Raw genomic sequence first — 13,888 nt, 5'->3', positions numbered from 1 at the left:
ACTCCATCCCTAATGCAGGGCCTTAAAAGCAACAGACCTTTCTGAGAAGCAGGTGTGCTGATCAGCTGAAGTGTTTGCCCATAGGCATATCTGTTAAATTTCCACCGATGGAAGCTTCACCTCTTGAATTCAGTGCAAGAATATGTCCCGTCTACCTCCGCCACAGGACACGAGCAAAACCATGGCAGCTGTCTGTAAATTCATTGTGGCAAGAAGAAAAACTGGCTTATTTTCTGTTCTGCTGCAAAACCAAGGGGTATTACATAAAACCTGCCATGGAACAGGTTCAGAAAACAAACAAAGAAAACAAACAGAACCCCAAAGAAAGCAAAAAGGAAGTTGTTCTTCACACAACATCTTGTTAAAAGGGCAGATTTCCCTGACAGGGGATTTTGTACTCTACTAAAAGTTCACATGGGTTCAATGAGAAACTGCATTATGTCTAATGAGGACTATTAGTAGACTGTCACGATGACCTTAAATCATGGAATCATTAAGGTTAGAAAAGCCCTCTAAGATCATTGAATCGAATTCCAATGCCGTTCCCACAGCACTGCCAAGGCCACCAATAAACCATGTCCCCAGGTGCCACATCTACGTATTTTTTTGAACACTTCCAGAGATGGTGATTCTACCACTGCCCTGGGTAGCCTCTTCTAATGCCTGACCACCCATTCTGCAAGGAGTATTTCCCCAATATCCAAACTAAACCACCCCTGGTGCAACTTGAGGCCATTTCCCCTTATCCTGTCCCTTGTTCCTGGGGAGCAGAGCCCGACCCCCACCTGGCTGCACCCACAGTGTTTAACATTTTTTTCTCTCTCAGTTATGGCAAAACCATGAAGGCTAACCGATCCCAAAGTCCTGCACACCATTATTCTCGTAACAGCTCTCATCTCTCCATGGGTGGGCAGGTAAGGTCACTGAACCAGCAGAATAGTACTGTGAAAAAGGTTTCCTGCCAGCTGTTGTTACCTGAAGCAGGTTCCTGCAGAGCTGTGAGCCGCAGGGCCAGCCCCAGGACGGTGGTGGCAGCGTGTGGGGGGCTCTGATCCCCTCCCAGGGGCTGCCAGCACCTGGCAGGACAGAGCCTTAAGCCAAGCCTGAATGAGGAGAGATGAACATCTCATTTGGGGGCACTAGCAGAGCTGAGAATAGCTCAAAGCACTTGTCTGCTTCAGTTTCAGAGCGAATGGCCCGGCCCCGCTGTGGCCTCTGCCCATGCCAGCAGCCCGGCTGGCACAGCGCAGCCACCATGCCCCCGCAGGAATGGAGCTGATGCTTCCAGGGCTGGATGGGATCTCTAGGGACGGCAGCGCTGCCTCCTGTGAGGCTTCTCCATCCTGTGGCACGGGTGTGACCAGCCCCGCCTGGGCGGTGCTCCGGGGCGGGCCGGACGGGTCCGTGCCCGGAGGTGACGGGCTCCTCGCGGCCTGGGAACGCGGCTGCCCCGAAAGGGTTACGAGAAGGGCTCCGCCCTCCCTGTACATCGGTCTCCTCCTGGGTGACCTTCCCGGCAGCCCTTGCTGGCTCTGCCCCAGCCAAACAAAGACGGCAGAAGCTTTTCAATCAGCCGCCTCCCAGAAAGTTGGCTGCGGGAGAGCCGGGCTGCGCTGGCACCTGGCTGGTCCCGGCCGCCGGAGAACGCGGCCGCGAGTTGGTGCCGTCGCCTGAGAGGACCCCGGCAGCCGTCGGGAGTCCCTGTACGTGGGTGCTCTGCCCGTTTGCTTCTGTGCATTGAGCTGGTTTGGGTGCTGAGAGTGGCGTGGGGAAGGATGAGAGGAGCTCCTGGCAGCGGTGCGAGCACAGGGAGGGTGCAGCAGGACAGGGCTCCGGGGCCCGCGGCCGTGCGGGGGCTGGTGCGGCGCTGAGGTTCGCTGTCGGAGCTGGGAGTGGCATGCCCGATCTGAAATGCTGTCCTCCAGCCGCTTCTTGAGCTCAGAAACCTGCCCAGCAATTTTCTAATGAAGTGCAGACTCCTTTAGATACTGCCCACGTGTTGGTGGACGAGCAGGAGAGGAAATAACAGAGCTTTGTGAGTGCTGCTTTTGGCTCTTCTGTGCTTTTCTGTCCCTTCCCTCCTGCACTCCCAGGCTGCTGCTGAGGACAGGCTGTTTACGGCCACCTCCGCAGGCGAACTGCTCGGCTCCGATGCCTCTGGGGTTGGGGTTAATTGTCTGTAAACGCTGCCTGAGGCTGAGGGCGCTTGTGCGTTGTGTTGGCACCGACTTGCAGCTGGCGCTTCATTTGTCCTTCCTGTTCGGGTCTAAATGGTTCCTTGACTTTGGGTTTGTGGTGGCAACTGCTGAGAGCTCTCCTTGAGCCCCCGGAGATCCAGGTGACCCGTGGGTCATTCTGCCCAAGGCAACACTGGCATTCCTTTATCATGGTGAGGTGTGAGCACCCTGTACCAGGCATTGCTTAGCATTGTGGGGATTGCACTGCAGCACTGGCTCAACCCACAGCCATTCTGGTATTTTCCCTGTGCTGGAAGATCTTTGGTCTGCCTCCCTGTTCAGACTGTCACTCCTTCTGCACCTCTGTGAGAGTAGGGGTAGACATGTGTCTGGCTCCAGAGGGTACAGTCTGTGTGACTTCCTTAGAGGAATTGCAGGTTGCGGGATTTGTCCTCTGAGGACTTGGAAACTTTTCATCCAAATGTGTAGAAACAGCCGTAGTTGTCATTGCAGGGAGTTGAGAGCATTTCCAATAGCTGCATTGTTGAGTAGCTATATAGATTTGGAACAGCAAAAATAGGAGATTTTGGGAGTTCCTCTCTAATCTGCAGAAGGGTGTGAATGTAGCAATTTAGCTGAAATACTTATGGGTCTATTGAGTCATCTGCCATAGTTTCTGAACATCTGGCCCTCTCTTGAGGTCTAAGGCTATTCTTGCAGTGCACACTGGTAGCTAGGCCATGAACAGGTTTAGGACTTCAGGACTGTCTGCCCCTGCATGTGTCAGTGCATACATTTGTGTATTTCAGGGCTTTTAGCTTAAAAACTGTGCCTTGATGCCCCTTTTCCTCTGTTTTCCTGCAACTGTATGCCCTGATGCTGTAGGAATATACCTGCTCAATGCTAAACTTAGTCAAATGTCCTGGTTTCACCACAAGGAATAAACACCGTGTTACACTTTGCACTGATTTCTTTGTTTCCTCTTCAGGCATGTGAAAGACTAGAAATTCAAGGTGTAGCCAGTGCAGCTCTCTCTGCTGGAAGGGCTGTATCTGTGGAGAGCAGTGACTCGAAATGCGTAATGCTTTACAGAGAGGCACAGGTAGAGGCAGAGCAGTGAGATACTTGGCATTTATTGTTCTTGTCTAAATACTGAAGTTCGCTTTGATGAATTTGTCCGGTCTGAGGGCAGAGATTGATCTTGGAGCCAGGATGCAAAATCCAGCCTGTTCCTCTCCCACAGGCCTTCCCAGGTGCTCTGTGAAAGCGCCTTGTTCCTTCAAGCTGTGGCTCCACAGTTCTTAATATCATGTTTGGATGCTCCAAATCATTTCTTAATACAAACCTGACCTTTACCAGACACAGCATCACAACCGTGCTGAGTTTGTCAGACCAGGTAATAAAATGTTGAAGGTGACCTCTGGGTTTTGGGCTGTGGAAGAGTCAATCCAGTGCAAAGCCTTTTTGTTCAAGGCTATGAAACAGTGTGATTTTACACAGTGTCTCTCCTCTGTGGTGTGTGGCCTGGGACCCTTTCATCATTAGGGAGGATTTTCAGTATTCCTGATACTGTTCCTTTTCTCCCCTCAAACATGAGGTAACAGTACTAACAACACTAACACAGTGTTGTTACCCTGTGCCCCTGAACATCCCAACACACCCCTCTTTATCTTCCCACCATATCTTTATACCGTATTCCCCAGTGACCTCCAGGCTGTAGTGGCATTGTCTGAGGCAAGAGCAAACTATGTGTATCATCATACTCACAATTTTTTTTGCAACCCCCAAAACTCTTGTGGAGATCTAGCTTTCTTCAATGTTCACATTCTGCAAATCTTAAAGTAGAACCATAAATTTTTGTATTTTCCATGTGAGGATCTGATTTTTAAAGTGTGGCCAGGCAGGGGTAGCTCCTCAGCTGCTCTGAAAGCACAACCTAAATGAATGAAGCAGTTGTCAGAGCAGATGACAGAGCAAACCAAGCTGTGGGCTCTAAACAGCTCACTTCAAATCCTGGGCCAGACACCCAACCCTTTCTCTCTGCTATTCTGATGTCTGAACTACAACTTGATTAAAATCTTCTTCTGAGGTTATCCCTTCAGAGGGGAGCCACCATGGCTCAGGTAGCAGCAGCACCATCTAAATTTATCTTACCCATCACCTTTTAATAAAACCTATAACAGCTGCTCCTTCATCAATTTTGCAAAGAAAGTAAGGTGGGATGCAGCCTCACTACACTCAGTGCTGTTAGATAACGTTATTGCTTCCATAAGGCTTGGCAAATCCCACAGAACAGTGGCACTGAGTAACATTGCAGCCTAGGAGAAATGGCTGTTTTTCCCTGGCACAGATCTTCCTGCTTTGGCAACATTTCAGCCCTGGACACCTAATACCGTTCATCTTCTTCCAAGCTAAGTTCCATTGAACCACCTTGGCCAGCTCATTGCCATTCTTGGGGCTGTCCTGTGCAGGACCAGGAGTTGGACTCGATGATCCTTGTGGGTCCCTTCCAACTTGGGATATTCTGTGATTCTGTGAGCCCTTTCTGATTACCTGTCTCCACAAAGCCAAGACTTCCCAGTCTATCCCTGCAGCAGTAAAACTGTTCTCTGCATGAATAGCCAAGAACTATCCATATCCCTTCCAAGCTGTGCCAGGCAGGCTCTGGAGCAGGATCTGGAGGGCAGGAAGCCCAGTGGAGGATTGTCCTGCCCATGGACACATGGCTGTGTTCAGAGCACAGTTCTCTACAGGGTGAGGATTTGGGCATTCCTGGCAGACTCACTCCTTCCACAATACCATTGCTCTACTGATATACTACTTGCTGTCTGAATCCATATCTGAATCCCATGTAAACCAGCACTGTCCTCCCTGTGCTTCAGGGCGATGATTTTAGTAATTTTTTCCCCTCCAAGCTGATGCAGAGTAAAAAAAAGGACTTGTCTTGCCAGTTTTTGCAGCAGCTGTTCAGAACACTGTGGGAAAACAACAATACCAAACAAGATGGATGAATGTCCCTCCCCAGCTGCTTGCAGCTTCTCCGGCTTCCCAGGGTGTGCTGGGGGTCTGAGAAGGAGGTCTGCAAATCAGATGCAAAGGAAAGTGTGGGCAAGAGAACCTTGTTGAGCTGTTATTAGTCACAAGGCCCAGATCTGACAGATTTGGCTTGTGTCTTTTTACAAGGTCCATGAGGATCAGTCCCCTTTTGGCAACGCTGAATCCATTGTGAATGAGGTAAACTGTTTCCCATGCCCTGGTACGCTGGCCTTGCACAAAGAGAGTTGAAAGGAAAGAGACATAGCCACATCCAGCTTTGTTCATCATATCTTAGATGGACCTTCTCAGGGCAGGAGTAATTCTGCACTCTCTGCAGCCCAGCAAACCCTTGAGCTCAACGTGCTTTGGGATGTTAACAACATAAAGTGTCTGTTTTCAATTGCTGAAATCAGACGAAATTAGCTGTATCTTCTTGCTCTGTATCTTCATGCTCCCTGTGGGTCACAGCTTTTGCTTCTCTCACTCCTTCCTCTACTTCAATCACATCTGTTCTCAGCATCAGCAATTTGTCTCTCTGGTGAAACCTGTTGCTCCACCTCTGTACCTGCTGCCCCATGGCTGTGCTGCTCCTGAAATGGTGGATGGGAGCTTGTTGCTCTGGTTAAGCCCATCTGTACATAAATACCTCCATCTTTCCAAGACTGTTCCATCTTGTGGGCCAGGCTGGCCATGGGCGTGCTGTGGTGCAGCTAAAACAGCCTTTGAGAAAACACAACCCCAGGGTAGCACAGTTACCTGTGCCATGTCTGTTGGAGGATTAGCTCTTCCTTGCTTTACCCCAGCATGAATTCTGGAAGCAGCTTTGCTTGTACCCCTCAAGGGTGAAACTGCCTGTGTCCAAGAGAAGCTGTGAGACGAAAGGGAGAAGTCAATCTTCCCAGACATGAGCCAACTCCGTGGTCACACAACTAATGTTTCAGTCTTGGGGAATTTGGCATTCAGAGCCAGGTAATCAGGGCTTCAGAAGAACTGTGGAGAGACAGGTGGCAGTGGCTGGGGATGGATGGGCAGGCAGGTGGGGGAGCTCTACCCCGAGGACTTGCAGGTTGGATACTGGGGAATTCCTCTCTCTCAGGTTCACCTCCTGGAGTGGGGGCTTGCAGGAGCACAGGAACAAGTTGTGCAGAGGAAAAGCCTGCTGGGCCTAAGGCTAGTGGTTACATCACGTGACTTGTAGGAAATTTGGATTCATGCTCTTCCTCTTTTTTAGACCTTAAATCCACTCTGCTCTGAAAGGAAGTCTGGGACATGCTGCCTTCTTTCTCTTACTCTCTTGAGGCTGTTTCATTTTTGTGTGTAATACCATCTGGGCCAGAGAGTATGGGAACTAAGGAAACAATCCCGGTGATGAGAAGGCTGCTCCAGGCTCTGGGCTGTGTTTCTGTGGATGTAGCTGCATGCAGAATCATGGAATAGAGCATTACCAGCAGCAATACCTGGGTAAAGGAGCTTTCCCAGCTACAACTAAGTTCATAAAGACTTCAGGCATTGCAAGTGTTCGGCAGCAGCTGAAGAAAGGGTGGCTAATCTGAAATTTGGACAGACACCTAAATTGGCAGGCTGGAGCAAAATTCCTTTTGCAGGCACGGTGGTATAACAAGGCATGCATCTGCTCAGACAAAAGCATATGTCCAGCTGGCTGTGTAAGGTCTCGGAAGCCAACCCACCAAAGGGCAAAACTTGTAGCCTGTGGTGCTGCATGACAGCCCTCTCTGATTGGAACTGTAAGCTGGGTATTCCAGTCACTGCGTCTTCCCCCTGGGATACCCATCCCACTGTAAAACACAAGGGGTGCGTGTGGGGGGAAGACACTTTGAGACCATGAGGAGCCATTGCAGCTTGCAGGGGAATAACGTATGGCTGCAGAATGTGGTTTTGCCAAAGGACTTGCAGCTGTGGCTGGGACACAGTGTGACAGCCAGGGAGGTGGAGGCAAGCAGGATTTCGGAACAGGGGACTTTTGTTGCCCACCCTCAGCTCATGGCACCTGGTCTTCATATGGAAATGCCAAACCAAGCCAACTTTTTGGTGCTGCTCTATTTTAGAAATAGCAAAGGCTGAGTCAGTCCAGATGAGACTGTTTCAGGGACTTGCTGGAGGAGACGAAACGTCTCTGTGTTCCTGATATCCACAGAAATGGAGAGCGTTAGAGGAAGAGGGTGAGCTCACACAATTGCTGTGAATTTTCTTCCATGGATGTGCTCCCTTTCCCTATCCTCCTGCAAAACCACCACTGGAATTAACTTTTCCTGAGTGGTGTAAGAAACCTTCAGAGCAACCATCTCACTCCCAGCCTGGCCCTGGAAAGTGAAAGGAACTCCATCAGTCACAGGTCTAGGAAAATCCCTGAATCTTTCCATCTCATTGAATTGATTTTTGTTTTTCCTTGTGCAAAAATTATTGGAGAGTAAAGAATGCCTTGAAGGCCAGGTGAGTGTAAAGGTCTCATCTCTGTTTGTGAATGTGTGAGTTGGTAAGGTGTGTGCATAGCACAGGTTGCAGCTCCTTGGGGAAAATACCCTCTGGAGAGGGAGAAAGAGTAGAAGGTGATGGACTCAGTGTGGAAATGGGGAGCACATTTAGTACATGAAAACTGTGAGTTTGCAGCAAGACCTGGATAAATGAAGTTATAAGTAGAGATGGAGCCAGGCCAGGCTGTTGCAAAGGCTGACTGTGGGATCTTATGACTTGGCCTTCCAGTACTTGAAGGGAGCTTCCAAGGAAGATGAAGAGATGCTTTTTACAAGGACATGTAGAGATAGGACAAGGGGGAATGGCTTCAAACTGTCAGAGAGTAGGTTTAGATGGGATTTTAGGAAGAAATTCTTCCCTGTGAGGGTGGGGTGGCCCTGGCACAGGTTTCCCAGAAAAGGTGTGGCTGCCCCTGGATCCCTGGAAGTGCCCAAGGCCAGGTTGGACAGGGCTTGGAGCAGCTTGGGATAGTGGAAGGTGTCCCTGCCCAGGGCAGGGGGTGGCATGGGATGAGCTTTAAGGTGCCTTCCCACCCAAACCATTCTGGATTCCTCAAATCAGGAGAAACAGTGAGGTGCTGGAGTGAGTCCAGAGAAGGGCAGTGAAGCTGGGGAAGGGTCTAGAGGATAAATCTTATGAGGAATGGTTGAGGGAGCTGGGGTTGTTTAGCCTGGAGAAAAGGAGGCTCAAGGGTAACCTTATCACTCTCTACAACTACCTGAAAGGCTTCTTCTCCCAGTGAGCTAGTGATGGGACAAAGACATAGCCTCAGGCTGAGCTGGGGGAGGAGTCAGGTTGGACATCAGGAAGAATTTCTTCACAGGAAGGGTTGTCAGGCATTGGAGTGGGCTGCCCAGGGAGGTGATGGAGTCACCATCCCTGGAGGTGTTCAAGAAAAGACTGGATGTGGCACTTAGTGCCATGGTCTAATTGACAAGGTGGTGATCAGTCAAAGGTTGCACTTGATCTCAGAGGTATTTTCCAACCTAGATGGAAATTCTGTGATTCTGTGATTTGGAGGAAATTGCTGGAATACTGTATTTTATGGAATACACTTATGTTGCTTTCACTGGTAACCCTTTTCCCCTACCTGACAGGGGTAGAGCAGCTGTTGTGCACTTTGTTTTCCCTCAAGGTGTAAGTGAGCAGGGCTGGAGCTGGATTTTGACCTGTACTTCTGCCTGCACTTGTCTCCTGCATCTCCTGCTCACCTGCTGGGTTCTGACCCCCAGCCTTCTTCACAGTATCGTCTCTGAAATGGCTTTCCAGGTCTTGGTCTACCTCTGATTAGTAAATAGATGTTTTTTTAAAGCCCTGCTGCAGAGGCAAGTGCTGTTCTTGAAGGATAAGGAGCCTGGGTGAAGCCTTGAGCATTGATGGTATCTCCGTGCAGCTGCTGTCCGCAGCCATGCTCTGCTGCCCTGAAGCCATCCTGGCCATACTCCTCATCCTGCTGCCCCTCCAACAAATGGGGGGTTCTGGGGGAACACTGTGAGTTGGGAATGCTGAGCTTATCAGGGGTTAGCAGGGCAGGGATGGTCTGTGCCTCCCATGAACTTTCCCCATGCCCAGGAAAGCAGGGCAGGGTGGTGGGACCTCAGTGGAGGGCTGGGGGAGGGCTGAAGCTGGTGAGCATGTGATAAAGGAGGGATTTGGGACCTGGGGATGGTACACAGAGAGCAACATCTTCAGTGGAGAGGGAGCTGGAGGAGATGCAGTGTGAAGTTGGTGCTTCTCCAAGGTGCTCCCCTCATCTTCCCTGTGGCGGCTGGGTGAAGGCTGCAGCTGTGGCTGTTGGCTTTCCTGGCATTCATGTAAATTATATGTTTCTGTCACCAACTGCTCAGATACTCCAGTGTCCTCTAGCCATGTCTGGAGACACTCTGGGAGGAGGGCAGAGTATATTGCCAGGGCTCAAGCTCCTCATAACTGCAGTTTCAAGGTGGTGGTCTCCTTGGAGCATCTTCCCTTGACATGGGGAAGGTTGAAAATTTCTGACCTTTTGTTCTTGCTCTGCAATTGTAGTGTCTGCATCCAAGGATGTCTGTTTTCCAATATCCACTCCCCTAGTTCTTATCTACAAGGTCCCTAATGCACACAGCAGGGCATTGGGGGGCCTTCAGACATAAACAGAGCTGGATCAAAGTACAGCCTACATCTCTGGAGCTAATGTCTCTTTCTTTTGCCATGGAACAAGTAAGATGCAGAGGGGCAAACTCCTCTGTCAAATTAAGTGACTCCATTTCTCCCTGAAGCTGATGTCCAGTAGTCTCTGTGCCTCCTTGGCCAACAAAACACATTATCATCTTTTTTAAGATCCACGTGTGCCTTGGGAAGTGTGATTTGGAAAAGGTTCCTCTATCACATCTGCTTTGCAGCAGCCACTTGAGGTAGTCTCTAACCGGAAAAGTGTTTTGCTGCCTTCTGGGAATTCTTGGAAGACATTTATTTTAGTGAAGTGAAATCCAAAAGTATGTCCTTTAGGGAGCAGCTGCAGCAATGAGTGTCCAAGAAACGCCTGCAGATTAAGGAATTTGGTAGAAAGTGGAAAAAACCCTCCACCATAGTTGTGTAGACGCACACACGTGCATGTATAGACATAGATAGGTATATCCCTGTGTGGTACAGGCGTGTGCCTGGTGTGAGAGGGGAGGCACAGGAGGTGCAGCCCTTACAGTTACAGTTGTGCCTTCTTTACATCGGGTGTATCAGTGGTTGCATTTGCTTCTCCCAAAGGTACAGGACGGTGCTGTCTCCAGACCCAAGGGCAGGCTCTGCAGCACCAGCAGTTCCCACGTGGAGTTTCTACAGTTCTGCTCGCCGTGACCTTCTGGGCCACCAGGGAAACACAAAGGGGTCCTGCCAGCCCCATGCCATAAACCATCACTTGCCAGGACTCGCACAAGGCTTCCTGGGACACTGAGCAGCTGCTCGGGATCCTGACTGCTTCTGATTCCTCACTGTACTGCTGGCAGGGTGGGATTGATGTCCAGTTTGGGACGCTGGGCAGAGCCAAGCCTGTCACCATCCTCTGTGCCCTTGGCAGACTGGGGGACCGAGCTGGACCCCTCTCTCTAAAGGGGCTCTGCGTGAGTGAGGGACAGGCTTGGGGCTGTCCATTATTCACTCCAGTGGGAAGAGCCACCTCCCTCACCCTTTCCATCTGGGAACCGTGTCACTGCTGGGGATGGCACCACATGGACACAGGGCAAGGGCCAGCAGCCTGGCAGCAAGCACCAGCTGAGCCTGAGCACCATCACGGGGCATAGAGCTGCCTGGGGGGTGCCAGCGTCCCCACCACGGCCACGCTCCAGGCATGTAGGTGCCGGGCACAGGAGGGTCCCAGCAGCAATGGGCCGGCTGGATGACCATGCCAAGAGGAGGATCGTGGAGCTGCGCAGGGCTGGCCTGAGCTTCCGCAAGATCAAGAAGGTGCTGGAGCTGGATGACATCCGGGTGACGCCGCAGGCCGTGTACCTCTTCCTCAAGAGGAAGAGCGTGGAGCCGGGATCAGCGGCAGCTGGCTGGGATGGGGACCAGCCCTGGCCCCCGCTGCAGGGGCATGAGGCTGAGCCCCCCAGGCTGCTGGGCACCCAGCACCCTGCAGTGCCCACCGGGGATCCTACGGGCAGCCGGGCGCCCTGCTCCACTGGCGGCCAGGACACCAAGGAGGGCATCCAGATTGTCAGTGTGGCCTCGCTCTACAAGGACGGTGGGCAGCTTGGGGACGCCCTGCCTGTGGGGCTGGCCCCTGGGAATGGTAAGGCCTGGCCCTGCTGGGGTTCATTATGGCCACTCCCTGCCACTGCTGGGCTTGGGAAAGGGCCTCATTCCCCACTGGAGACCCCCCCAAGGGCCTCGTTTTGAGGTGTTTCTCTCTCTGTTCTTGCAGGTGATGACAGCTCCACAGGCACACCCCTGGCTCCGGGGACTGCTCTGGGGGGCCTGGCCACCCCCTCCCAGCCATTGCCCAGCCGAGGACAGCTGGCCACACCCCTCACCCAGAACTCAGCCCTGATGGTGAAAAAGAAGACTGTGGACAGGGCTATCCTCCTGCAGAAGAAGGTAGGATGGCAGGATGGGAGAGTCCATGTGCTCTGGCCAGGAGCTGCTGCGGTGCTGCCATCTGGCCAGCCCTGCACAACCCCCTGCTGCATCTACACCATGTGGTGGGGCAGGCTTCTGGGGGTGAAAGGCTCCCAGAGTGCCCTCCAACCTCTGCTAGCTGCACTTGCCAGCAATGCTAACCCTGGCACTTGGTGGATGTATCTGGGAAGCCCCTCTGGGTGGGGGTGGGGCCATGGGCTGCCAGGTGCTGGCCATGGAGATGCCAATTGCTGCCTGGCTTGGCCTCTAAACCGGCAGCTCACGAACCTCTTTTTAAGGCTTGGTGTCAGTACCAGCTCAGGAGGTTCTTCCAGCCACCCAAGGCTGGAAAGCAAAATCCAGGAGATGTTTCTGTCCCTCCAGAGAGCAAACACAAGCTTGGCATCAGCACGGGCAGCCCCGCTGCCATTCAGCAGCAATCACCCAGGATGGATCAGCACGTGCTAACAGCACATGGTGCACCAGGGGCTGGGTGGGGCTCAGGTGCAGCTCATGGTGAGGTCTAGAGGTCTGCAACAGGGTGATGGCTTTCTCTGAGAGCTTTTCTCTGAGCCTTGTAGCTAAGTGCAGAATAAATCTCTTGTTAAACACCATTGGATGGGCAGCTGATAATGTTTCACATTCCCTTCTCTCCTGCCTCCCACTATTCCAGGGCAAAGATGCCAGCACTCAGACTGCCCTGCCAAACCCTGCGGGTCCAGGAAATCCCAGCCTTGCTTGGGGCGGACCAGTGCCCCCCACTGCTCCCAGCTGCCCTGCCATTGCCAAGAAGCTGGATGCTGTACAGATGGAGGTGCAGAAGCTGAGCCAGGCCCTGCAGGCGGTGCTGGAGCGGCAGTGCCGCCTGGAACGCCAGCAGGAGCACCAGCAGCGGCTGCAGCAGGAGGTGCTGATGACACTGCAGCAGCTCAGCTCCACCGTGAGCCACGGTGCTGTGCCGGCCACCCAGCCCTGTGGCCCCTTCAGCAGCATGGCCGAGCCCTCACCTGCCATGGCCAACTTCAGCCAGTTTAAGATGGAGCTGATCTGAGCTCCCGCAAGGCCTGTGTGCTCCAGCAGTGCTGCGCTCATGGCACGATGGAGCTGGGACGAAGAACCATTTCTCAGAGGCTGCCCAAGGATTGCATGCAGCACCCAGCAGAGAAGGTCCCTGGTGCCTCATGTTCCCAGCCCTGCTGACTGGAAGGGGCTGCCTGGCACAAGAGGCTGAGGCCTTGCTCCTCCTGTGCTGCTCATCCTGGCTGGCACTGGAGCTGGCTGGGCCCATGGACCTCAGCAGAAGGCAGTTGCCTGCAAGGAGAAGATGCAGCTAAGACAGACACAGCAGGGAGGTGGGACTCCAAGGAAACCTGAGGCTTCCTTCTCATGAAGGTCAATGCCATGATGATCCATCCTGCCCTCCCCTCCACAGAACCTTGTTCAGTAAAAATCTGTCTACACCATGGTGCAGAACCAGTGTGGGATCAGTATCTGCGTTGTCTCTACCCCCTCACCCAACCAGTGCGCAGGCTGGATCTGTCTGGGTCGCTATCACCATGCATGGAACCACAGGGTGAGGAAACCCATGAGGTGAGACCAGCACTTCACACATGAAGGATGTTGTTGGAGCCTGGCATCAGCTGCTGCACCGTTAGGGATAGAGCAGACTGTGTAGGAAACAATCTTTTACTGAGCAGATTCCACCCTCCAGCCCACAAACTCAGCAGATCTGGAGTCTGGTACTGCTGCTGCCCACTGTCTGGCAAAATATGGGCAGGACCATACCAGTAAGAGTTGCTTCTGGGCAGGAGCTAAGTGGGTGTTCAGCTCTCCTCTAACCCATTTTCCTGGGCAGGACACCCTCCTGGTTGTGATCCCCAGCAGAAAGGGCTGTCCCTAGAGCAGGCTGCTGGTGGTGCAGAGCTGCTCTTGCAGAGCAGGGCATGATGCTGAGAACCCCCTTGCCTGGACCAGAGGGGCGCAGGGGAGGCTGATGTGCCCTCATGAAGCAGCCAGGATGGGGTCTGTGGCTCAGACCCAGGAAGCCGTGGCAGCTCCAGCGAGAGTGTCCCCGAAGGAACAGCCCCCCCAGAGGT

The 13,888-nt window shown here is 52.6% G+C and overlaps 1 protein-coding gene across 2 annotated transcripts; it reads left to right on the top strand.

The window, feature by feature from the left end:
• Positions 1–1,507: 1,507 nt before the first annotated feature.
• On the top strand, positions 1,508–13,265 carry LOC121668945. 2 transcript variants are annotated; one of them, XM_042037311.1, is made up of 4 exons: positions 1,508–1,703; positions 10,443–11,466; positions 11,599–11,771; positions 12,466–13,265. In XM_042037311.1, the coding sequence occupies exons 2-4, from the start codon at positions 11,058–11,060 to the stop codon at positions 12,841–12,843; spliced, it is 960 nt and encodes a 319-aa protein (XP_041893245.1). In that variant the 5' UTR covers positions 1,508–1,703; positions 10,443–11,057; the 3' UTR covers positions 12,844–13,265. The 2 variants fall into 2 exon arrangements, with proteins under 2 accessions (XP_041893245.1, XP_041893247.1); XM_042037313.1 differs by lacking the exon at positions 1,508–1,703 and adding an exon at positions 1,721–2,035.
• Positions 13,266–13,888: the final 623 nt, after the last annotated feature.

The sequence above is a fragment of the Corvus kubaryi genome, unplaced genomic scaffold (assembly GCF_017639235.1).
Source record: "Corvus kubaryi isolate FWS band 111438036 unplaced genomic scaffold, C.kubaryi_AGA036_p1.0 37387, whole genome shotgun sequence".
Classification (NCBI taxonomy): Eukaryota; Metazoa; Chordata; class Aves; order Passeriformes; family Corvidae; genus Corvus; species Corvus kubaryi.
The sequence above is the reverse complement of the archived record's forward strand: the minus strand, read 5'-3'. Positions and strand labels throughout refer to the sequence as shown.